This window comes from Lonchura striata, chromosome 26 (genome assembly GCF_046129695.1).
Source record: "Lonchura striata isolate bLonStr1 chromosome 26, bLonStr1.mat, whole genome shotgun sequence".
Taxonomy (NCBI): Eukaryota; Metazoa; Chordata; class Aves; order Passeriformes; family Estrildidae; genus Lonchura; species Lonchura striata.
This window is the reverse complement of record NC_134628.1, coordinates 6,671,002-6,689,797: the sequence shown is the minus strand read 5'-3', so window position 1 is coordinate 6,689,797 and position 18,796 is coordinate 6,671,002. Positions and strand designations below refer to the sequence as shown.

The 18,796-nt window shown below is 57.8% G+C and overlaps 1 protein-coding gene across 1 annotated transcript; it reads left to right on the top strand.

Moving 5' to 3' along the window:
• Positions 1-363: 363 nt before the first annotated feature.
• Positions 364-14,392, top strand: SERINC2 (serine incorporator 2). Its single transcript, XM_021528399.2, has 10 exons — positions 364-456; positions 9,273-9,434; positions 10,182-10,369; positions 10,467-10,546; positions 10,658-10,795; positions 10,909-11,078; positions 11,241-11,331; positions 11,444-11,579; positions 12,985-13,194; positions 13,627-14,392. The coding sequence occupies exons 1-10, from the start codon at positions 418-420 to the stop codon at positions 13,763-13,765; spliced, it is 1,353 nt and encodes a 450-aa protein (XP_021384074.2). The 5' UTR covers positions 364-417; the 3' UTR covers positions 13,766-14,392.
• Positions 14,393-18,796: the final 4,404 nt, after the last annotated feature.

The window sequence follows — 18,796 nt, the reverse complement described above, 5'->3', positions numbered from 1 at the left end:
TTCCATGACCCCTTCCCGCGGGCTGCTTCCAGCCCAGACAGGGCTCTGGCCGTCCCCCCCAGTCCCGGCGATGTCCCCAGGTGCGGGTGGGGTCCCCTCGGCGGTAACCGCGGACGAAGGGGAGACGAGGAGGATGAAAGGGAGAGGGAGGGTATGGAGAGGGGGCTGGAGTGAGGATGGAGGAGCCATGGAGCGGCTCCCCGGCGGTCGGGAGGGGGCCCGGACCCCGCTTTGCTCTCTCCGCCGCCGTAGGGGCCGCCCCGGGGGAGGCGCGGCGAGCGCGGCCGCCCCGAGCTGCCCGGTCCGGGCGGAGCCAGGGCGGCGGCGGGGACCGGGAGCGGGACCGGGAGCGGGACCGGGACCGGGACCGGGACCGGGACCGGGACCGGGACCGGGAGCGGGAGCGGCGGCAGCACCATGGGGGCCTGTCTCGGGGTCTGCTCCCTGCTCAGCTGCGTGAGTGCCCGCCCGGAGCGGGGGGAGCGCGGGCCGTGTCGCGGTGCCGCACCGGCGGGCGCGGCCCACGGCGGGCGAGTCGCGGCCGCTGCGGGTCCAGCAGGGTCCGGGGAGAGCCGGGGAGGGCTGAGGGACACCCCGGGGATGTGCCCCGCTGCACCCGGACGCGGAGGGGTCCAAGGGATGGCGGGAGGGAGATGCAGGGTACCCCTGGGGGATGCACCCCTGTGTACCCGGGGATACCCCCGGCAGGACTCACCCCTGGATGTGGGGGGTACAGGGGACCCCCGGAGGATGTTCCCTACCCTGTGCACCCGGGGGGTACAGGGGACCCCCGGAGGATGTTCCCTGAGTACAAGTGGGATGTGGGGCACACCCAGGGGTTACACCCCTGTATATGGGGGGATTTTGGGTGCATCCCTCGGTGTGGAGAGATGTGGGGGATTCTCAGAACAGGGGATCCCACTGCAGCGGGGTATCCATGGGAGAGCTCACTCCAGAGAACTCTGGGGCCATGGTGGAGGGGACAATGGGGTGGGAATGGGGTGGGTGGCGCACCCCAGGGCGCCTGGGGGAGGTGGGAGGCCAGAGTAAGGATATCCTGCTGGCCCTGGAGGGGTGGGGGGTCCTGGGCCCACCATGCAATGGGAGGCTGGGGGTCCTGCCTGGTTCTCTTTGCTGAGCCCCAAAGTGGGGATGGAGGAAGAGAAGGAGCTGGGACAGGGGGTGCAGGGGGCTGTGTGTGGGGTGCCATAGCCAAGGGTGGGTGCAGGGTGTGTGATTTGGGGTACCATGGCCCAGGGCACACACCAGAGTGTGTGTGATTTGGGGTGCCATGGCCCAGGGTACCTACAGGATGTGTGATTTGGGGTGCCATGGCCCCGGGTATCTACAGGGTGTGTGATTTGGGGTGCCATGGCCCAGGGGAGGTGCAGGGTGTGTGATTTGGGGTGCCATGGCCCAGGGTACCTACAGGATGTGTGATTTGGGGTGCCATGGCCCAGGGCAGGCCCAAGCTGAGCATTGTGGTGCTGTGCCCTGTGACGTGGAGTGTCTGGTTTGGGTGACGCAGGCACCTGCCCACACCAGCACTTCCTGCCCTGGCAGTGCCTCACCTGTGGGCACGGGGCCAGGGCAGGGCTGTGGAACCGGCCTGGGAGCTGCTGGCCTGGAAACCTGGGAATGGGACCTGTTTTGCAACTTGACCTCTGAGTGCTGGAGGTTTAATAAACAGGATGTTTGGAAATGAGGGATGGGAGGGAGGGTTGTCTGCAAGGCCCCTCTCTGTAGCACATTCCTGTGCTTTTCCTTATGGACAGGTGTTGGGAAAGCAGGGAGTTACTCCACAGCAGGCCTCTGGAGGTTTCTGTATGAATTCTGGATTTTTTCCCCCCCAAAAAGGTGTTGTGGCTCAGACTGTGGTAACAGTAGAGTCACTGTATAGGTTTAATTTTCCTGTTCCTTCATGTGGAAGTAGTTCATGAAAGGGCTGGTTTTGTGCAGGTCTGAGCTGAAGAACAACACTGAAAACCCAAACCAAATGAAACATCCCGCCTAGTCTGTGTAATTTTTAAAAATAATTACTTTTAACAAGGTTTTGTTTAATTTTGTTGTCCCCTCTGGTGGACCTGGTTGATGAAGGGGCTGTTCTAGCATCTGTCTGAGCTGAAGAACCACAACACTGAAAAAAACCCAAACCAAACTGAAGAAACCCCCCTAGTCCTTTCTTTTTTTTTAATTGTTATTTTTAACAAGAACATCCTGACTAACTCCTTCTGCTCTGCCTGCATCCCTTGAGTCACAGCATCACGAGATTGCCAAGCCCTTCCTTCAGTGCTTTCCCACTAAAACCCTACAAGCTGCTCCTGAGTGAAACCTTGAATCACAAAAGGAGAAACCTTGAATCACAAAAGGAGAATTTATCTCTCACTGCCTCCCGTGGGTCTCCAGGCTTTGCCCACTGTCATGAGCAGTGTGGTCATTCTGAGCTGCCTTCCTGGGTGACAGGGTTGGGGTGACCAGCAGAAGGCTGCCCCAGCCAAAGCAAACCCTGGAGGCTTGGACAGTCCTTAGACACCCACTGGGGACACCCAACCTCGTGGTACCAATCCAAAGCCACCTGCCAGGCAGGAAGGCCACCAGCTCCCCAGGCTGTGGGGATGTGCTGGGATCGGTGCTGATTAACCCGCCTGCTCGTTAATTTGGCAGCAGAGAAACAGCGGCTGCTCGGCATCGCTTTGGGTTGACTCACGCTCGGTGTACCTGGGACTGCCAGGGTGAAGGCGGCTGGCAGGTGTGGTGGTGGGGTGGGGTAGTTGGGGTGCTGTATTTGGGCTGGTGTAGTTGGTCGTTGTTGTTGGGGTGATGTAGTTGGGGTGATGTAATTGAGCTGATGTTCTGGTTTGAAAGCAAAATCAGTGAGAGACTCCAAGTCAGAAATACAGTTTATTAGGCAAAGGGAAAAGAAACAAAATCCATGCAAAAACACAAAAGGAAAACCACAGACAGAGTCAGAACACAACCTGACACGCCTTTGGCCAGCGTGTCGGTGGCAGTCCAAATCGGAGTGGCTGCAGTCCCTGGAGTGGCAGGTGTGGTTCTGTCGGAGCAGTGATCCTGTAGAAGGGTGGAGTCTTCCTCTGAAGGTCCAGAGGAGAACCCCAGCTGTTCCTCTTGGGAACCAGTGGAGAGGCTGGGTCTGGTGTCCCAAAACCCAGATTATATCCAGGTAGGAATGCCTGGCTCCTCCGTCTGGGTGGAGCATCCCACAATGGGATGTTGCAGTTCTTATCAGTCACCAGTGACACTCAATAGCCGTTATCAGCAGATGTCTCCCCTGAGGGAGGGTTGGTTGTGAAAGAGATAAGGAAAAACTGCCCACTGAACAGAAGACAATTGCCACAGAGATGGCAAATGGATTCATCTTTCCTTTCAGTCTGGGACAGCTGGTGTAGTTGGGTTGGTGTAGTTGGGTTGGTGTAGTTGGGTTGGTGTAGTTGGGTTGGTGTTATGGGCGTGGTGCTGTGGCTCAGTGTTGTTGGGGTGATGTTGGGTGGGTGTCTTTGGGTTGGAGTTGTTGTGGTGATGTAGTTGGGCTGTTGTTGTTGGGGTGATGTAGTTGGGATGATGTAATTGGGGTGGTGTAGTTGGCTTGGTGGTGTTGGGGTGGTGTTGGGTGGATGTTTTTGAGTTGGTACTGGGGTGACATAGTAGGGCTGGTGTTGGCTGGGTGTTTTTGGTTGATGTTGGGCTGGTGGAGTTTGGTTGGTTGTGTTGGGTTGTTGCTTGGGTGTAGTTGGGTTGGTGGTGTGGCTTGGTGGTTTGTGTTGATGTTGGGTGGGTATTTTTGAGTTGGTATTGTTGGGTTGGTGTAGTTGGGTTGGTGTTGGGTTGGAGTTGGGCTGATGTTGGTCTGGTGTAGTTGGGCTGTTGTTGGGATGATGTAATTGGGGTGGTGTAGTGGGGTTGGTGTTGGGTTGGAGTTGTTGAGATGATGTTGAGCTGGTGTAGTTGGGCTGTTGTTGGGGTGGTGTGGGTTAGAGTTGTTGGGGTGATGTTGGGTGGCTATTTTGGGGTTGGTGTTATTGTTGGTTGTAGTTTGGTCAGTCGTGTTGGGCTGGCATTGGTGTAGTTGGGTTGTTGGATTGGTAGAGTTGGGATGATGTGATTGGGCTGCTGTAGTGGGGCTGGTGGGGTGGGTTGTTGTTGGGGTGATATTGGGATGGTCTTGTGGTGGTAGAGTTGGGATGATGTAATTGTGGTGGTGTAGTTGGGTTGGTGGTTTGGCTTGGTGTTGTTGGGGTGGTAATTTTGGACTGGTGGTGTTGGACTGGTGTCGTTCAGTCAGTCATGTTGGTCGAGTGTTGATGTAGTTGGGCTGTGGTTGGGGTGGTGTTGGGCAGGTGTAGTTGGGCAGTTGTAGTTGGGATGGTGTAGCTGGGTTGGTGTAGTTGGGTTGGTGTTGGGTTGGTGTTGTTTGTTGGCTTGGTGTAGTTGATCTGGTGTTGTTGGCTGGTGTTGGTGTAGTTGGGCTGTGGTTGGGGTTGTGTTGAGCAGGCATAGTTGGGTTGGTGTAGCTGGGTTGGTGTAGCTGGGTTGGTGTAGTTGGGTTGGTGTTATTTGTGTTGGTGTTGTTTGTGTTGGTGTTGTTTGTGTTGGTGTTGTTGTGTTGGTGTAGCTGGGTTGGTGTAGTTGGGTTGGTGTTGTGTTGGTGTAGCTGGGTTGGTGTAGCTGGGTTGGTGTAGTTGGGTTGGTGTTGTGTTGGTGTAGCTGGGTTGGTGTAGCTGGGTTGGTGTAGCTGATCTGGTGTTGTAGTTGGGCTGTTGTGGTGGGGGAGTCGGGATGATGTAACTGCACTGGTGGTGTAGGTTGGTGTTAGTGTAGTGTTAGGTGGGTGTTTTTGGATTGGTGTTGGGTTGGTGGGTTTGGGTTTGGGGTGATGTTGCTGGATGGTATTTTTGGGATGGTGCTGCTGGACTGGTGTAGTTTGATCAGTTGTGTTGGGCTGTGTTGGTGTAGTTGGGCTGGTAGAGTATGGGTGCTGTTGTTGGGGTAAAATTGTTGGGGTGCTGTTTTTGGGGTGATGTTGCTGGGTGTTGTTATTTTGGTTCTGTTTTTGAGGTGCTGTCTCAATGTATTTTTTTTGGGGGGGGATGCTGTTGTTGTATGGGTGTATTTGGGGTGCTGTTTTTGGGTGCTGTTGCTGTATGGGTGCTGTTGCTGTATGGGTGTTGTTGCTGTATGGGTGTATTTGGGGTGCTGTTGCTGTCTCAGTGTATTTGGGGTGCTGTTTTGGGGTGCTGTTGTTGTATGGGTGTATTTGGGGTGCTGTTTTTGTGTGCTGTTGCTCTATGGGTGTATTGGGGGGCTGTTGCTGACAGGTGTATTTGGTGTGCTGTTGCTGTATGGGTGTATTTGGGGTGCTGTAGCTCTGTGGGTGTATTTGGGGTGCTGTTTTTGGGTGCTGTAGCTCTGTGGGTGTATTTGGGGTGCTGTTTTTGGGTGCTGTAGCTCTGTGGGTGTATTTGGGGTGCTGTTTTTGGGTGCTGTAGCTCTGTGGGTGTATTTGGGGTGCTGTTTTTGTGTGCTGTTTTTGTATGGGTGTATTTGGGGTGCTGTTTTTGGGTACTGTAACTCTGGGTGTATTTGGGGTGCTGTTTTTGGGTACTGTAGCTCTGTGGGTGTATTTGGGGTGCTGTTTTGGTTGCTGTATCTCTGTGGGTGTATTTGGGGTGCTGTTTTGGTTGCTGTATCTCTGTGGGTGTATTTGGGGTGCTGTTTTTGGGTGCTGTAGCTCTGTGGGTGTATTTGGGGTGCTGTTTTTGTGTGCTGTTTTTGTATGGGTGTATTTGGGGTGCTGTTTTTTGGGTGCTGTTTTTGTATGGGTGTATTTGGGGTGCTGTTTTTGGGTGCTGTAGCTGTCTGGGTGTATTTTGGGTGCTGTTTTGGGGTGCTGTAGCTCTGTGGGTGTATTTGGGGTGCTGCTTTTGGGTGCTGTAGCTCTGTGGGTGTATTTGGGGTGCTGTTTTTGGGTGCTGTAGCTCTGTGGGTGTATTTGGGGCCCGTTTCCCTGGTCCTGCTCCATCCACGCTCTCCCGGTCTCCGGCAGGGAGGGAAGGGAGCAGCCTGAGTTCGGGTCCCACCGAGGTGAGCTCGACTCAAGGAGGAAGTCGGGAGTGAAACCGGAGAGTTTAATCATCCACCAGAGCTGAAAACCGACACTTCCTCATTAACCCCCGGCTCTCCTGCCGCTGCAGCCACTTCCCTCGCTGGCTTTTTCCATCCTGCTCTTTGTCCCTTCATTGTGTTCACATTTTGGGGCAATTTTAAAAATCTTTGGAAGGATAATCAGAGTGCCCAGCGCTGCTGGGAGTGTCTTCCTTGCTGTTAAGCACTGTGTTTTAAGGAAAAAGACTGAGATCAGGAGTGCCAGGCAGCTGGAGAGGTCAGTGTGTGGCACAAAGGGTTCCTCGGCTTCACTGCGGAGGAGCGTTCAGGGAGTGATCCTGAAAGGATATCCTAAAAGGAATCCACGGGATTCCCACGTTACAGGGCAGAGCAGTGGGATGGGGATATCCCGTTACCTCAGCGGCTGTGAGAGCCTGTGAAACCTGAAATACAACCGGGGAGTTTGGCTGTGTAAGAGACATCCTGCAAAACAAACCTCCAGGGATGCTGCTCCCAAAAACCTTGTGCCTGCTGGAGAGGGCAACAGAGGAGGCCCCAGAGCTGCTGCAGAGCTGGAGCCCCTCTGGAGCCAGGCTGGAGAGCTGGGGGTGCTCCCTGGAGAGGAGAAGCTCCAGGGAGAGCTCAGAGCCCCTGCAGGGCCTGGAGGGGCTCCAGGAGAGCTGGAGAGGGACTGGGGACAAGGATGGAGGGACAGGACCCAGGGAATGGCTCCCACTGCCAGAGGGCAGGGCTGGATGGGAGATTGGGAATTGGGAATTGTTCCCTGGCAGGGTGGGCAGGGGCTGGGCTGGAATTCCCAGAGCAGCTGTGGCTGCCCCTGGATCCCTGGCAGTGCCCAAGGCCAGGCTGGACACTGGGAGCACCTGGGACAGTGGGAGGTGTTCCTGCCATGGCAGGAGATGGAATGGGATGGTCTGAACCCCCAAATACACACCTTCCTAAACAGCACCAAACCTCATGGTTTTCCTGCCCAGATCTGCTGATTTTGGGACTGGTGCTTTTTTGTTTCAGTTGGCACCGAAGGAGGAGGAGCTGGAGGTGTGGATGGAGCACTGAGGGGCTTTGCTGCATCAGTTGATGCAGTAATTCTGCATTTAAAGGGATTTTTGTTGTTCTGTATTTTTTTTTTTAATTTGAAGGGAAATACAGTCACGCTGGTGCATTTTAATGCACTCTGATGCACGTGGTGCATTTAATGAGGCTGAAATGAAGCAGTCTTTAATTGAAAGCCATTTTCCCATGCTTACAAGTTAAAAACACGATGTGATGCCTCTGAGCAGCTCCTGGAGGGGCAGGATGAGAGCTCTCATGGGACCCCTTGGGTCTCTCACCCATCCAAGCTCCTGTGGGTGCCATCAGCTCAACACAGCTGTTCATGGGGCAGGGATGTGGGGCTGGCATGGGATAAGAGGAATAAGTCAGGAAGGAGTGGATTTTTCTGAAATAATGGTGTGCTTATGCTAAAAAAATACTTAAACCCACCTTTGGTGATTGTCCTAGTTTAGGGCAAATTTGTGAGAAAACCTCTGGAAGGAGCCCCTGAAAACAAACCCCTATGGCCCGTCCCCACCCACCTGGTTCGGGAAGAATTTTCTCAGAGAAAAGTGGAAAAGAACCTGTTTATTTAACAAACAAAGCACTCCTCAGCACCAAAAAATGAACAACACCAGATGACAACAAAACTCTTTCACCACTCTGCAGAGATGACAAATCCAGAAAGTCTCTCCTGGGAGTGGCCCCCGGGTCTGGGCGCTGGGGATTGCTCTGGGCACTGGGGATGGCTGCTGCAGATCACAGAGCGCAGGCTCCCGGTGCTCCTCGGGGTTCCCAGGTCCTGTCTGGAGCAGGCTGGATGGTATTCAGGAAAGGGAAAGGGAAAAGAAACAGTCCAGGGAAAGAATTGGACTGCTGAGCTAAACTAACTCAAAAGCAAAGCAAAGGCAAAAGCAGGAGCAGGAGCAAGAGCAAGCAAAGCAAACAAAGCAAAGCAAAGCAAGCCAGGCAGCACCAGCCTCTTCTAGACAACAGAACATGAGGGAGGTGAGCCGGCTGATAACAAGACAAAACAAACCTTCACTTTCTGAGTCGGTTCTGAAAGCACAGAACAGAATATCAAACATACACAGAACACACGACTGGGGATGCAAACACCATAACGTCACCCCATGACAGAGATTTGGGGTGTCAAAGTGGTCGCTCGCGCTGAGGGAGCCGCACACAGCAGCTCCACATCTGGCTTTGTTTTCTTCCATGTCCATTTTTTACTCTGATTCCAACAATGAGAATTGTATTTTTGAGTCAATGCCGAGCCATCTTTAATTAACACCGAGCGCAGGCCCTGATTTGGAAGCACGTGGCCATAACAAACACACGGCTCATGCAGATCCCTCAACAGCAGCAGAGAGCAGAGCCCTTCCCCTGCCTGCAGGGGTGTCTGTGCTGAAGTCCAGGAGAGGAAGGGCTGCTGCAAGGGAGCGAGGTTTATTCTGCACCGTCCCTGCGCAGGAAACTCCCACCAGTGTTTGGGCATCAGTGAGTTTGGGTTTCCTTAGCCAGGATTTCCCTGCTCTGGCACAGCAACGGGAGTCTCTGGAATGGGGTGCACCTGGCAGCACTGCCCGTGCTGGATTTGGGATGCCAGGACCCACTGGGGACTCTTGGGGATGCTGTGCCTCAGTTTCCCCACCTGTCAAGTGGCCCTTACAGAGGGGAAGGATGGCAGGATGAGTTGCTCCCACCGTGGTGCCGATACCAATATCTTCCCATCCTGGATTTGACTGAAAGGGCAGCCTGAAATTGTTTTGGAAACCTGATTTTTGTACAAAAACAAGGCTCCTGCAGGGCAGGGCTTGCTTTGACCAGATCTTTGCATGGAGCAAAAAACACAAGGGTGTCTCCAGACTCTGGGTGTCATTTTCCACCCTGGTTGTTTCTGCAGCTCTTTTGGTTTTCAGCAACATTTCTGGGGAATTCGGTGCCATTTCCTTGGGGTCCTGTGTGCTGTGGGTTGTGGTGTGAGTAGCTCTGGGCAACAGTGTGGATTCCCAGGCTGATCTCCTTAAGGACCGAGCTGGGCACCTATTTTGGGGCCAGTTTTTCCCCCTCACCACGGGCTGCTCTCCTTGCAGGTGTCGTGTCTCTGTGGCTCTGCCCCGTGCCTGCTCTGTGGCTGCTGCCCCTCGGCCAAGAACTCCACCATCTCCCGCCTCCTCTTCACCTTCTTCCTCTTCCTCGGCACCCTCGTGTCCATCATCATGATAATCCCGGGTGTGGAGAAGGAGTTGCACAAGGTAAAGAACTCCTGGAGGTCGCTGGGAAGAAATGACCCAGCTTAAGGTGGGGACTGGAAGTTGAATCAAAAAAAGTGAATTTTTGGGTCATGATGTGCTTTTGTTCTTCTTTTTTCTGAGCATTTCACTGGGAGAAGGCATTGTTAGCCCTGGTTTTCCTCCAAGGGGAAATGCAGTGGGATCGTTTAATGCAACAAAAAATTTTTAATTTTCCCAGATGTCTCCCAGGAAAGTTTCCTACATCCCATTTTTTAGGGTTCAGCTGATGACGTGCACGTCAGGGAGGAGGACTTCAGGTGGAGGGAGCAGAGATCCTCCAGCTGAGCTGGGCTTTAGGAAAAATCTGGTTTCATGTCAGCTTTCCACTGACTGGCTGAGTGGCTTTATCTGTGTCACCTCAGGCAAGTGGCATTGGAGCTGTCATGGTCTGGCCCATCCTTGGTGGCACCAGGGCTCGTGGTGGGTGTGGAATCACAGAATGGTTTGGGTTGAAAGGAATCTCCAAGCCCTTCCACCCCCTGCCATGGCAGGGACATCTTCCACTGTCCCAGCTGCTCCAAGCCCTGTCCAGCCTGGCCATGGACACTTCCAGAGGTCCAGGGGCAGCCACAGCTGCTCTGGGCAGCCTGAGGCTTCACAGTGGAGAAGCTGATCTTCAACCAGTAGATCTCCGAACCAGACCTCCCACAGCCATCAATCCCTGTAGGACGTGCTGAGGTGATGCTCACGCTCCCATCACTATTTCAGCTCCCCGGTTTCTGTGAAGGCAGTGGGTCGGTGCTGGGGGTCCAGACCAATGTGGACTGCAGCAGCTTCCTGGGCCACAAGGCCGTGTATCGCATGGGCTTCGCCATGGCCGCCTTCTTCTGCCTCTTCGCCGTGCTCATGGTGTGCGTGCGCAGCAGCAAGGACCCGCGGGCCGCCCTGCAGAACGGGTGCGTGAGCTCCCTCGGTCCCTGGGGCGGGGACGGGCAGGAACCCCCAGCCCTGTCCCCGCCAGCTGCACACCGTGCCTCCTCTCTGCTCCCACAGCTTCTGGTTCTTCAAGTTCCTGGTGCTGGTGGGGATCACGGTGGGGGCCTTCTACATCCCCGACGGCGCCTTCACCTCAGGTGAGGAGCTGCCCGTGCTCTCCTGGGCACCTCTGCACGGGATCAGAGCCAGGGCTGTGCCCCCGAGCCTCGCCTGCCCTCTTCTCAGCTGCTTTTTCTCCTCCCCTCAAGTCTGGTTCTACTTCGGCGTGGTCGGCTCCTTCCTCTTCATCCTCATCCAGCTCGTGCTCCTGATCGACTTGGCGCACTCCTGGAGCCAGCGGTGGCTGCGCAACGCGGACGAGGGCAGTGCCAGGGGCTGGTACGCAGGTGGGTGTGCTGGCACCCCCGTGCTCTTGGGGCTCAGCTCATCCCAGGGCTGCTAAGGCTGAGCTGGCTGGGACGGGGGGCTCTGCTCCAGCCTCTTTGGTGTCCTCCCCCAGCCCTCTGCAGCGTCACCTTCATCTTCTATGCCGCCTCCATCGCGGCCGTCGCGCTGCTCTACGTCTACTACACCAAGCCCGAGGGCTGCACAGAGGGCAAGGCCTTCATCAGCATCAACCTCATCCTCTGCCTCATCGTCTCAGTCGTGTCCATCCTGCCCAAGATCCAGGTGAGGCAGTGAGGAGCGCCGAGGAGCAGCCAGGGATGTGTCACCCCGGGGTGCAGGAGCAGCCAGGGCTGTGTCACCCCAGGGTGCAGGAGCACCCCACAGCTGGGTCTGTGTCACCCTGGGGTGCAGGAGCACCCCAAGCAGCCACTGTTGTGTTTGCAGGAGGCTCAGCCGCACTCGGGGCTGCTGCAGGCATCCCTCATCACCCTCTACACCATCTACGTCACCTGGGCCGCCCTGGCCAACGTGCCGAGTAAGCCAGACACCGCCTTGGGTGTGGGGAGGGTGGCTGGGGCAGGAGCACTCACTGCAGCGGGCGTTTGTCCCTCTGTGCCCTCGGGGGCTCACCCTGTGTGTCCCCCCAGGCCAGCGCTGTAACCCCACGCTGCTGGTGAGGAACAGCACCGCCTCGGCCACGGCCACCGAGCCACTGACAGCCTGGTGGGACGCCCCGAGCATCGTGGGGCTGGTGATCTTCATCCTCTGCACCCTCTTCATCAGGTGAGCGCTTGGCTGGTGTCCCAGGGGTGTCCCTGGGGTGTCCCTGGGGTGTCCCAGGGGTGTCCCAGGGGTGTCCCTGGGGTGTCCCCGGGGTGTCCCAGGGGTGTGCACAGCCGAGCAGCACACACAGGGGGCACAGCCCGCAGGACAGATGGGCAGGGCTGGCAGGGCCAGAGGCACCCAGGCCTTTGTCCCTGGGCTCAGGCAGCGCCTCGGGAGCCCCACAGAAGGAACTTCCCTGTGAGGGGCTCACTTTGGTTCTCCCTCGCCCTCCCTGAGGAGGCTGGCAGGGGCTGCAGGTTTATGGCATTTGTCTTTTCTGCCCCTCACATCCCCCTGCCCCACACACAGCCCCGAGCCCCAGCACAGAGCCACGGGAGGGGCCTCTGCAGGTGAGGTAACACCTTGGTTTTGTCACCAAAGGCTCTTTGTCCAGCCATCCCTGTCCCCAGGGACACAGGCCTGACCACAGTCACAGTTTTTAGGGTTTCCCCGCAGCCCCAGATTGCTCTGCCTGTCCTGGGGATGGCCCCAGGGACAAAACCCCTGCCATGGGGTGGCCTGATCAGAGCAGATCCCTGTACACCCTCCCTCGACCTGCAGGCTGTGCTTTGCCCGACGCAGCCCAGGACACCTCTCACCTTCTGCAACCATTCATGTTTGCTGCCTCGTGTTCTCCGGTGCCCAGCAGCACCCCCAGGGCCTTTCCTGGAGCTGTTTCCAGCTGAGTGGCCCCCATTCCACACTGGAGCCTGGGGTTGTTCTGCCCAGGGCCAAAACCTTCTCTTTGTCGAGCTGGATGAGGTTCCAGTCAGCCTTCAGTGCCTAAAGGGCTTCCAAGAGAGCTGGAGAGGGGCTTTGGGCAAGGGTGACTGTCGCTGTCGGGGCAGGACGGGGATGAGAAGACTGACCAGGAGGCTGCTGAGAGTAAAACTCTGGTTTATTTAAAACACTGCTCTTTTATACAGAGCTCTGCAAGGACCAACTCCATCGGTTCTGAAGTGAAAACAACCCACCGCACTGGTGCAGAGTGCTTGACGCACAGTGATAGAACTTAGCTATAAACAATGTGAACAACGAGAGAGATAAAGAATTATTTACATTCTTCTCCAACTCTTTCCCAGGCATCTGCCTGGCTAGAAATTCTCAGTTTCTTTCTTTGACCGAATCTGAGTCTCACAGGTGACAGAGATTTCAGGGTTTCCCCACAACCTGCCCTGGCTGTCCCGTACCTAAAGGGGCTCCAGGAGAGCTGCAGAGCTGGTTGAGGGCCACAGTCACAGTTTTTAGGGTTTCCCCACAGCCTACATCCCCCGAAGTGCCCCGGGGACAGCCCCACGGACAAAAGCCCCTCCACGGGGGCAGTGACCGAGGGGTGCTGACCCCGTTGCCCCTCTGCCCGCAGCCTCCGCTCCTCGGACCACCCGCAGGTGAACAAGCTGATGCTGACGGAGGAGAGCGGGGCCGGGGCCGGGCCGGGCGCGGCCGAGGAGGGCGGCGTGCGCCGCGCCTACGACAACGAGCAGGACGGCGTCTCCTACAACTACACCTTCTTCCACCTCTGCCTCCTCCTCGCCGCGCTCTACATCATGATGACCCTCACCAACTGGTACAGGTGAGAGCTGCCGTGGGCACCAGCGCTGGCCCCGTTCCTGCAGGTCCCATCCTGCCGGGGTGCTGGGCACAGCTGAGGTGTGTGAGCTGCTGGATGTGCTCCCTTATCGGCGTTAATCATTTTTGGGGTTGTGCCTGGGCTTGGCAGTGTCCTCTGCTGCAGCCCAGCATCCCTTGGGAGGAGGGGGAGCAGGGACCCAGGTTGAAGCTGCAGCTGTGGGGTCACACCCCAAGGTGGCTGCAGCATTGAGATCACATGCAGGGGTGGCCCCAGCAGTGGGGTGACACCCAGGGGTGTTTGCAGCTGTAGGGGCACACCCTGAGGTGGCCGCAAGCACGGGACACCCCCATGTTCTTGGGGGGCACCCGTCCCTGCCGGGGTGCTGGCAGGGTGTCACAGCGATGGGTGCCACCCTCCTGTTGGCTGTTTCAGGCCGGACGAGAGCTTGCAGGTGCTGAGGAGCCCCTGGACAGCCGTGTGGGTGAAGATCTGCTCCAGCTGGGCCGGGCTCCTGCTCTACCTCTGGACCTTGGTGGCTCCACTGCTGCTGCCAGACCGGGACTTCAGCTAAGGTGGCCCTGGACGTGCTGCTGCCATCGTGGCTTTGTCCCTCGAGGCTGGGGACAGCCCCAGCTCTGCCTCAGCCCCAGTTCTGCATGCAGGAGCTGCTGTGCTGGGTTGTGCCTTCTTGCAGCTCTTTTTTTTTTTTTAATTTGAAAAGGATGAAGTGCCAAGCAGAGAAAATTAAGGGCTGAGAGAGACCTGAGGGTGGTTTTAAACCTCTCATCATCTCTGTGTTTGTGTAGTGCCTTTAGCAATGCCTCCAAACCCTCTCTGCCCAGCAGACACCACTACCTTGCCTGGGGAGGTTTGGTTCTCCCCAGCTGCTGGTGCCCCGTGAGGGATGGATCCCTGTTGGTGCCTTTTGGGGTCTCTGGGGTCTGGTTGGGTACCAGGACCCAGGACCTGGCCGGTGTTGTGTCCCCAGACAGGCTGGAGGAAACAAATCCCGGGGACTGGTGGCTGGGGCAGAGGTCCTGCTGCCTGCCAGCCTCGATGGTGGCCCCAGCTCCTCGGGGCTGTCCCAGCAGGAGCACGGGTCCCTGTCCTCTGTGGGGCACAGGTTTCCCACAGGTCAGTCTGCGCTGGCCTGGCCCTAGCTCTTCCTTGTTAATAAAGTCTCATTTGGAATAAACCCGGTTTATTTGGATTTGACCATTTGGAATCTTTCCTGGTGTGTGGGTGCCCAGCAAGAGGAGGGAGTGGGACATTTTAAACTGACCCGACACCGGGGAGGGGGCACAGCTGGCTGTGGGGGCTGCAGGCAGGGCTGGCATCGCTTTGGGGCACGGCAACTCGGAGCTCTGGACCCCACTGCCAGCCTGAGACACCCCGAGAGCCGTGGTGGTGGTGAGCAAAGGGGGGTGCACGACGTGGGGTGCACGACGTGGGGTGCAGAGCATGCCCAGGGGCACACGGGGATGGGGCGAGCTCCGTGTGGGGCACACAGGGTGCGGGGGGCACGGGGCAGGGCTGGCCCCGGCTGGGAGCTCTCCCTGGCAGGAGGTGCCGGCACTGCGGCGGCCGCGGGCCCGGCAGTGCCCACTGCCCACCCGAGCAGCCCATCCCTGGCCCTGCAGCTCTGCAGCCCGTCCTGCTGGTGCACTCCAATCCCATTCTTATTGCCATCCTATTCCCATCCCATTCCCGTTCCCATCCCATTCCTGTCCCCGTCCCATCCCGTTGCCATTCCCATCCCATTCCCGTTCCCGTTCCCATCCCCTTCCCATTCCCATTCCCATCCTGTTCCCATCCCATTCCTGTCCCCGTTCCCATTCCCATCCCATTCCTGTCCCCGTTCCCATTCCCATCCCATTCCTGTTCCTGTTCCCATTCCCATCCCCTTTCCCATCCCATTCCCATTCCTGTTCCTGTTCCCATTCCCATCCTGTTCCCGTTCCCGTTCCCATTCCCATCCCATTCCCATCCCGTTCCCATCCCCATCCTGTTCCCGTTCCTGTTCCCATTCCCGTTCCCATCCCGTTCCTATTCCCATTCCCGTTCCCATTCCCGTTCCCATCCCGTTCCCGTTCCTATTCCCGTTCCCGTTCCCGTTCCGTTCCAATCCTGTTCCCATTCCCGTTCCCGTTCCCATCCCGTTCCCGTTCCCATTCCCATCCCGTTCCCATTCCCATCCCGTTCCCGTTCCCGTTCCCGTTCCGTTCCAATTCCCGTTCCCGTTCCCATCCCGTTCCCGTGCGGGGCGGCTGCAGCCACGCGATGGCGCTGCGAGCCCGCGGTGCGACACCGGCACCGATCCGGCACCGATCCGGCACCCAGTGTCCCCATCCGGCACCCAGTGTCCCCATCCTGCACCCAGTGTCCCCATCCTGCACCCAGGGACCCCCAGTCTGCACCCAGGGACCCCCAGTCTGCACCCAGTGATCTCACCCCGCACCCAGGAACCCCCAGTCTGCACCAAGTGACCCCAGAACTGCACCCAGTGACCCCAAATCTGCACCCAGTGACCCCAAATCTGCACCCAGTGATCCCACCCTGCACCCAGTGATCCCATCCTGCTCCTCATCCTGTAACCTTCATCCCACACCCTACCCTCTGCACCTTGCACCCCTGTGTCCTTTCATCCTGCACCCCTGTGTCCCTACACCCTGCACCCATGTCCCCTCACCTCTGTGTCTTTTCATCCTGCACCCCTGTGTCCTTTCACCCCTGTGTCCCCTGTGTCCCCCGTGTCCCCTCATCCCTGTGTCCCTGCAGGGAAGCTCCTGGCAAGGATGGGATTTCCAGATGTATTTTTCAGTCACGCCTCCCTCCATCATTTATTTCCAGGAAAATGTTCTTTGCTCCGTTTTCCTCAGGAGGCCCCTGGCAGCTCCACCCCAGTGCCATGCCCTGTGTGCCCCGAAACGAGCCAGGAAACTGAGGCAGGGCACTGGGGGTGACCCTGGCTGTGCTGCCTTTGGCTTTCCTGGGTTTGGGATTTCAGCAGAGCAGCATCCCAGGGGCAGGTTGTTCCCTGTGCCATCTGGCCCATCCCTCTGGATTTATCTGCCCACACTGTTCCCGAGCTGTGCAAGGCAACCTGAGGAGCTCCAGCCACAGGAAAGCCTGGCTGCTTTTGCCTTCCTGGCTGTATTTTGGGAATAAATTAAAAAAAAAAAAAATTAAAAAAAAAAGGAAAAAAAAAATTGATTGATGGCACAAAATCCCCCAGAACGCAGCATGAGGTGAGTGGGACTCACGGGCAGTCTGAGCTCCATTTCCCTCTCTGGGAATGCTCTGAACTCTCCGCAGAGTTGTGGCTGTTCTGCATTTGCTTCTCAGCAAGTACCATCCCCAGCTGAGTCCAACACCCCATGCTCTGCAGGGGAAGGAGGGCAAGCTCCGTGCCAGCTGGGCACCACTACTGAGCTCAGCCTGTCACGGCAGAGGCTGCAGGAGCAGCCCACGTCCCCTGGAGGTGGCACCCCCAGCCCCCGGTGCCCAGAACTGCCCCCGGGGCTCCCCAGCCAGGGCTGGGCTCACGGGGCTCATGGAAAAGGGAAAAGCCCCCAGAGATCTGGGAGAGGGCAACGGAGCCACGAGGGACTACAGCGCTCCTTTATCTGGTGACTGCCATTTCCAAAGGGGAAAGTCCCCACAAGCAGCCGCAGCTGCATTTCTGGGAGAGCTGGGGGTGCTCCCTGGAGAGGAGAAGCTCCAGGGAGAGCTCAGAGCCCCTGCAGGGCCTGGAGGGGCTCCAGGAGAGCTGGAGAGGGACTGGGGACAAGGATGGAGGGACAGGACCCAGGGAATGGCTCCCAGTGCCAGAGGGCAGGGCTGGGTGGGAGATTGGGAATTGGGAATTGTTCCCTGGCAGGGTGGGCAGGGGCTGGGCTGGAATTCCCAGAGCAGCTGTGGCTGCCCCTGGATCCCTGGCAGTGCCCAGGGCCAGGCTGGATGGGGTTTGGAGCACCTGGAAGGTGTCCCTGCCAATGGCAAGGAGTAAAACTGGGTGAGCTTTAAGTTCCCTTCCAACCCAGCCCATTCTATTTCCATGATAATTTCCCGGGTGAATAATTCATCAGCGAACATCTGCCACCTCCAGCTCTGCAGAAAACACCGCCCTGGGCTGGGTCCCCTCCCTGCCTGTCGCTGCCCCGAGTCGCGGCTCCAGCCTGGAGGTGGGATCCGACCGGGGACACCCCTCGTTATCTCCCAGGTGGCTTTAATTGCGCTAATTAATCTCCCTGGGGGCCGCCCCAGAGGGATGGATGGGGCGGTTCAGGGTGACGTGGGGCACTGGGGAGCCCAGGAAAAGCCGTGCAGCAGTCACAGAAGGTGATTGTGACCATTGCAATCCCAAATTAAACTGGGTTTAACCGCAAGGTTTGGCGCAGGACGCTCCTGGGGTCACCAAGCCTTTGGGACCATGAGTCTGGGTGGTGGGGACAGAGGTGCCACCCTGCCCCCGGCCATCCCGGTGCTTCCAGGAGCTCCCCAGCATCTTTTTGTTCTCTTTAATGCATGGCCTCCCTTGTTTTTTATTTTATTCCTGGGATTAACACATCGGGCAGCAGCCGGACTGGCTCCTGCTCAAAAGAGGAGGGGAAGGCGTTTACATAATTCATTTAAATGAGGCACCCGAGGAAACCCAAATTGGACTTGCAGCATGTTTACAGAGCCACGCAGAGCTCCGCCATCCGCATCTGGAGCCGCTAATGCCTCCCAGACGGAGCACAGGGCATGGATAATTAATTAATTGTGGAGCGGAGCCCTTGCCCAGCCCCCAAACTGAGCGCTCGGGGCCGCAGGCTGCGACGCCCGGCGCTGCTCCCCTGGGGCACGGATTGAATTCCCGGGGCTTTTCTCCTTCCCAAAATGTTCCTTGAAGGTTCTGGGGGTTGAAGCCGTGGGAGGAACGAGCCGAGCTGGGCTGGAAAATCCCTGCCCGGAGGGGTTTGAGGGGAGGAGGAGCAGGCGGGGGCTCCTGGGGGCGATGGCAGTGCCAGGGCTGGGAGGGGACAGAGGGGACAAAGCCCTGCAGGGCGAGGGGACACGGGGACCCTCGGAGGGGACACGGGGACCCCTTGTAGGGGATAATCCCCCTGCAAGGCGAGGGGACACAAGGACCCCCGCGAGGGGACAAAGCCCTGCAGGGCGAGGGGACACGGGGACCCTCGGAGGGGACAACCCCCCTGCGGTGGGGAGCAAAGAGTCCTGCCCCACTCAGCCCCAAACATCCCTGTTCTGTAGGATCAGACAGCTCCTGCTTCAAGTTGGGGGGGTGTCCTGTGGGACATCGGGGGTGCCCCGGGACCCTTCCCCGCGCTCCTCCCCTCCTGCCCTCGGGAATCGCTCCCTGGGGATCCCTCAGGGGCTGGAGTCGCTCCCTGGGGATCCCTCAGGGGCTGGAGTCGCTCCCTGGGGCGCTCCAGCTGCAGCACCCGCAGGCAGCTCCAGCCCCAAACCCGGTCCTGACGCTGGGGGGGCTTTGGGGGTTCTGAGAAGGAGCCCCCGGCCCTGCACAGGGACACGGGGACACCTCAACCTTCATTTGCAGCCCCCTGCAGCTGGGATTGACTCCTCAGCCCTCCCGCTG

Bases quoted from the DNA above. Each gene is read 5' to 3' on its own strand.
- SERINC2 (XM_021528399.2), top strand. From the start codon at position 418: ATGGGGGCCTGTCTCGGGGTCTGCTCCCTGCTCAGCTGC. The intron at 457-9,272 runs GTGAGTGCCCGC...CTCTCCTTGCAG, and splicing joins TCTGCTCCCTGCTCAGCTGC to GTGTCGTGTCTCTGTGGCTC. The intron at 13,195-13,626 runs GTGAGAGCTGCC...TGGCTGTTTCAG, and splicing joins ACCCTCACCAACTGGTACAG to GCCGGACGAGAGCTTGCAGG.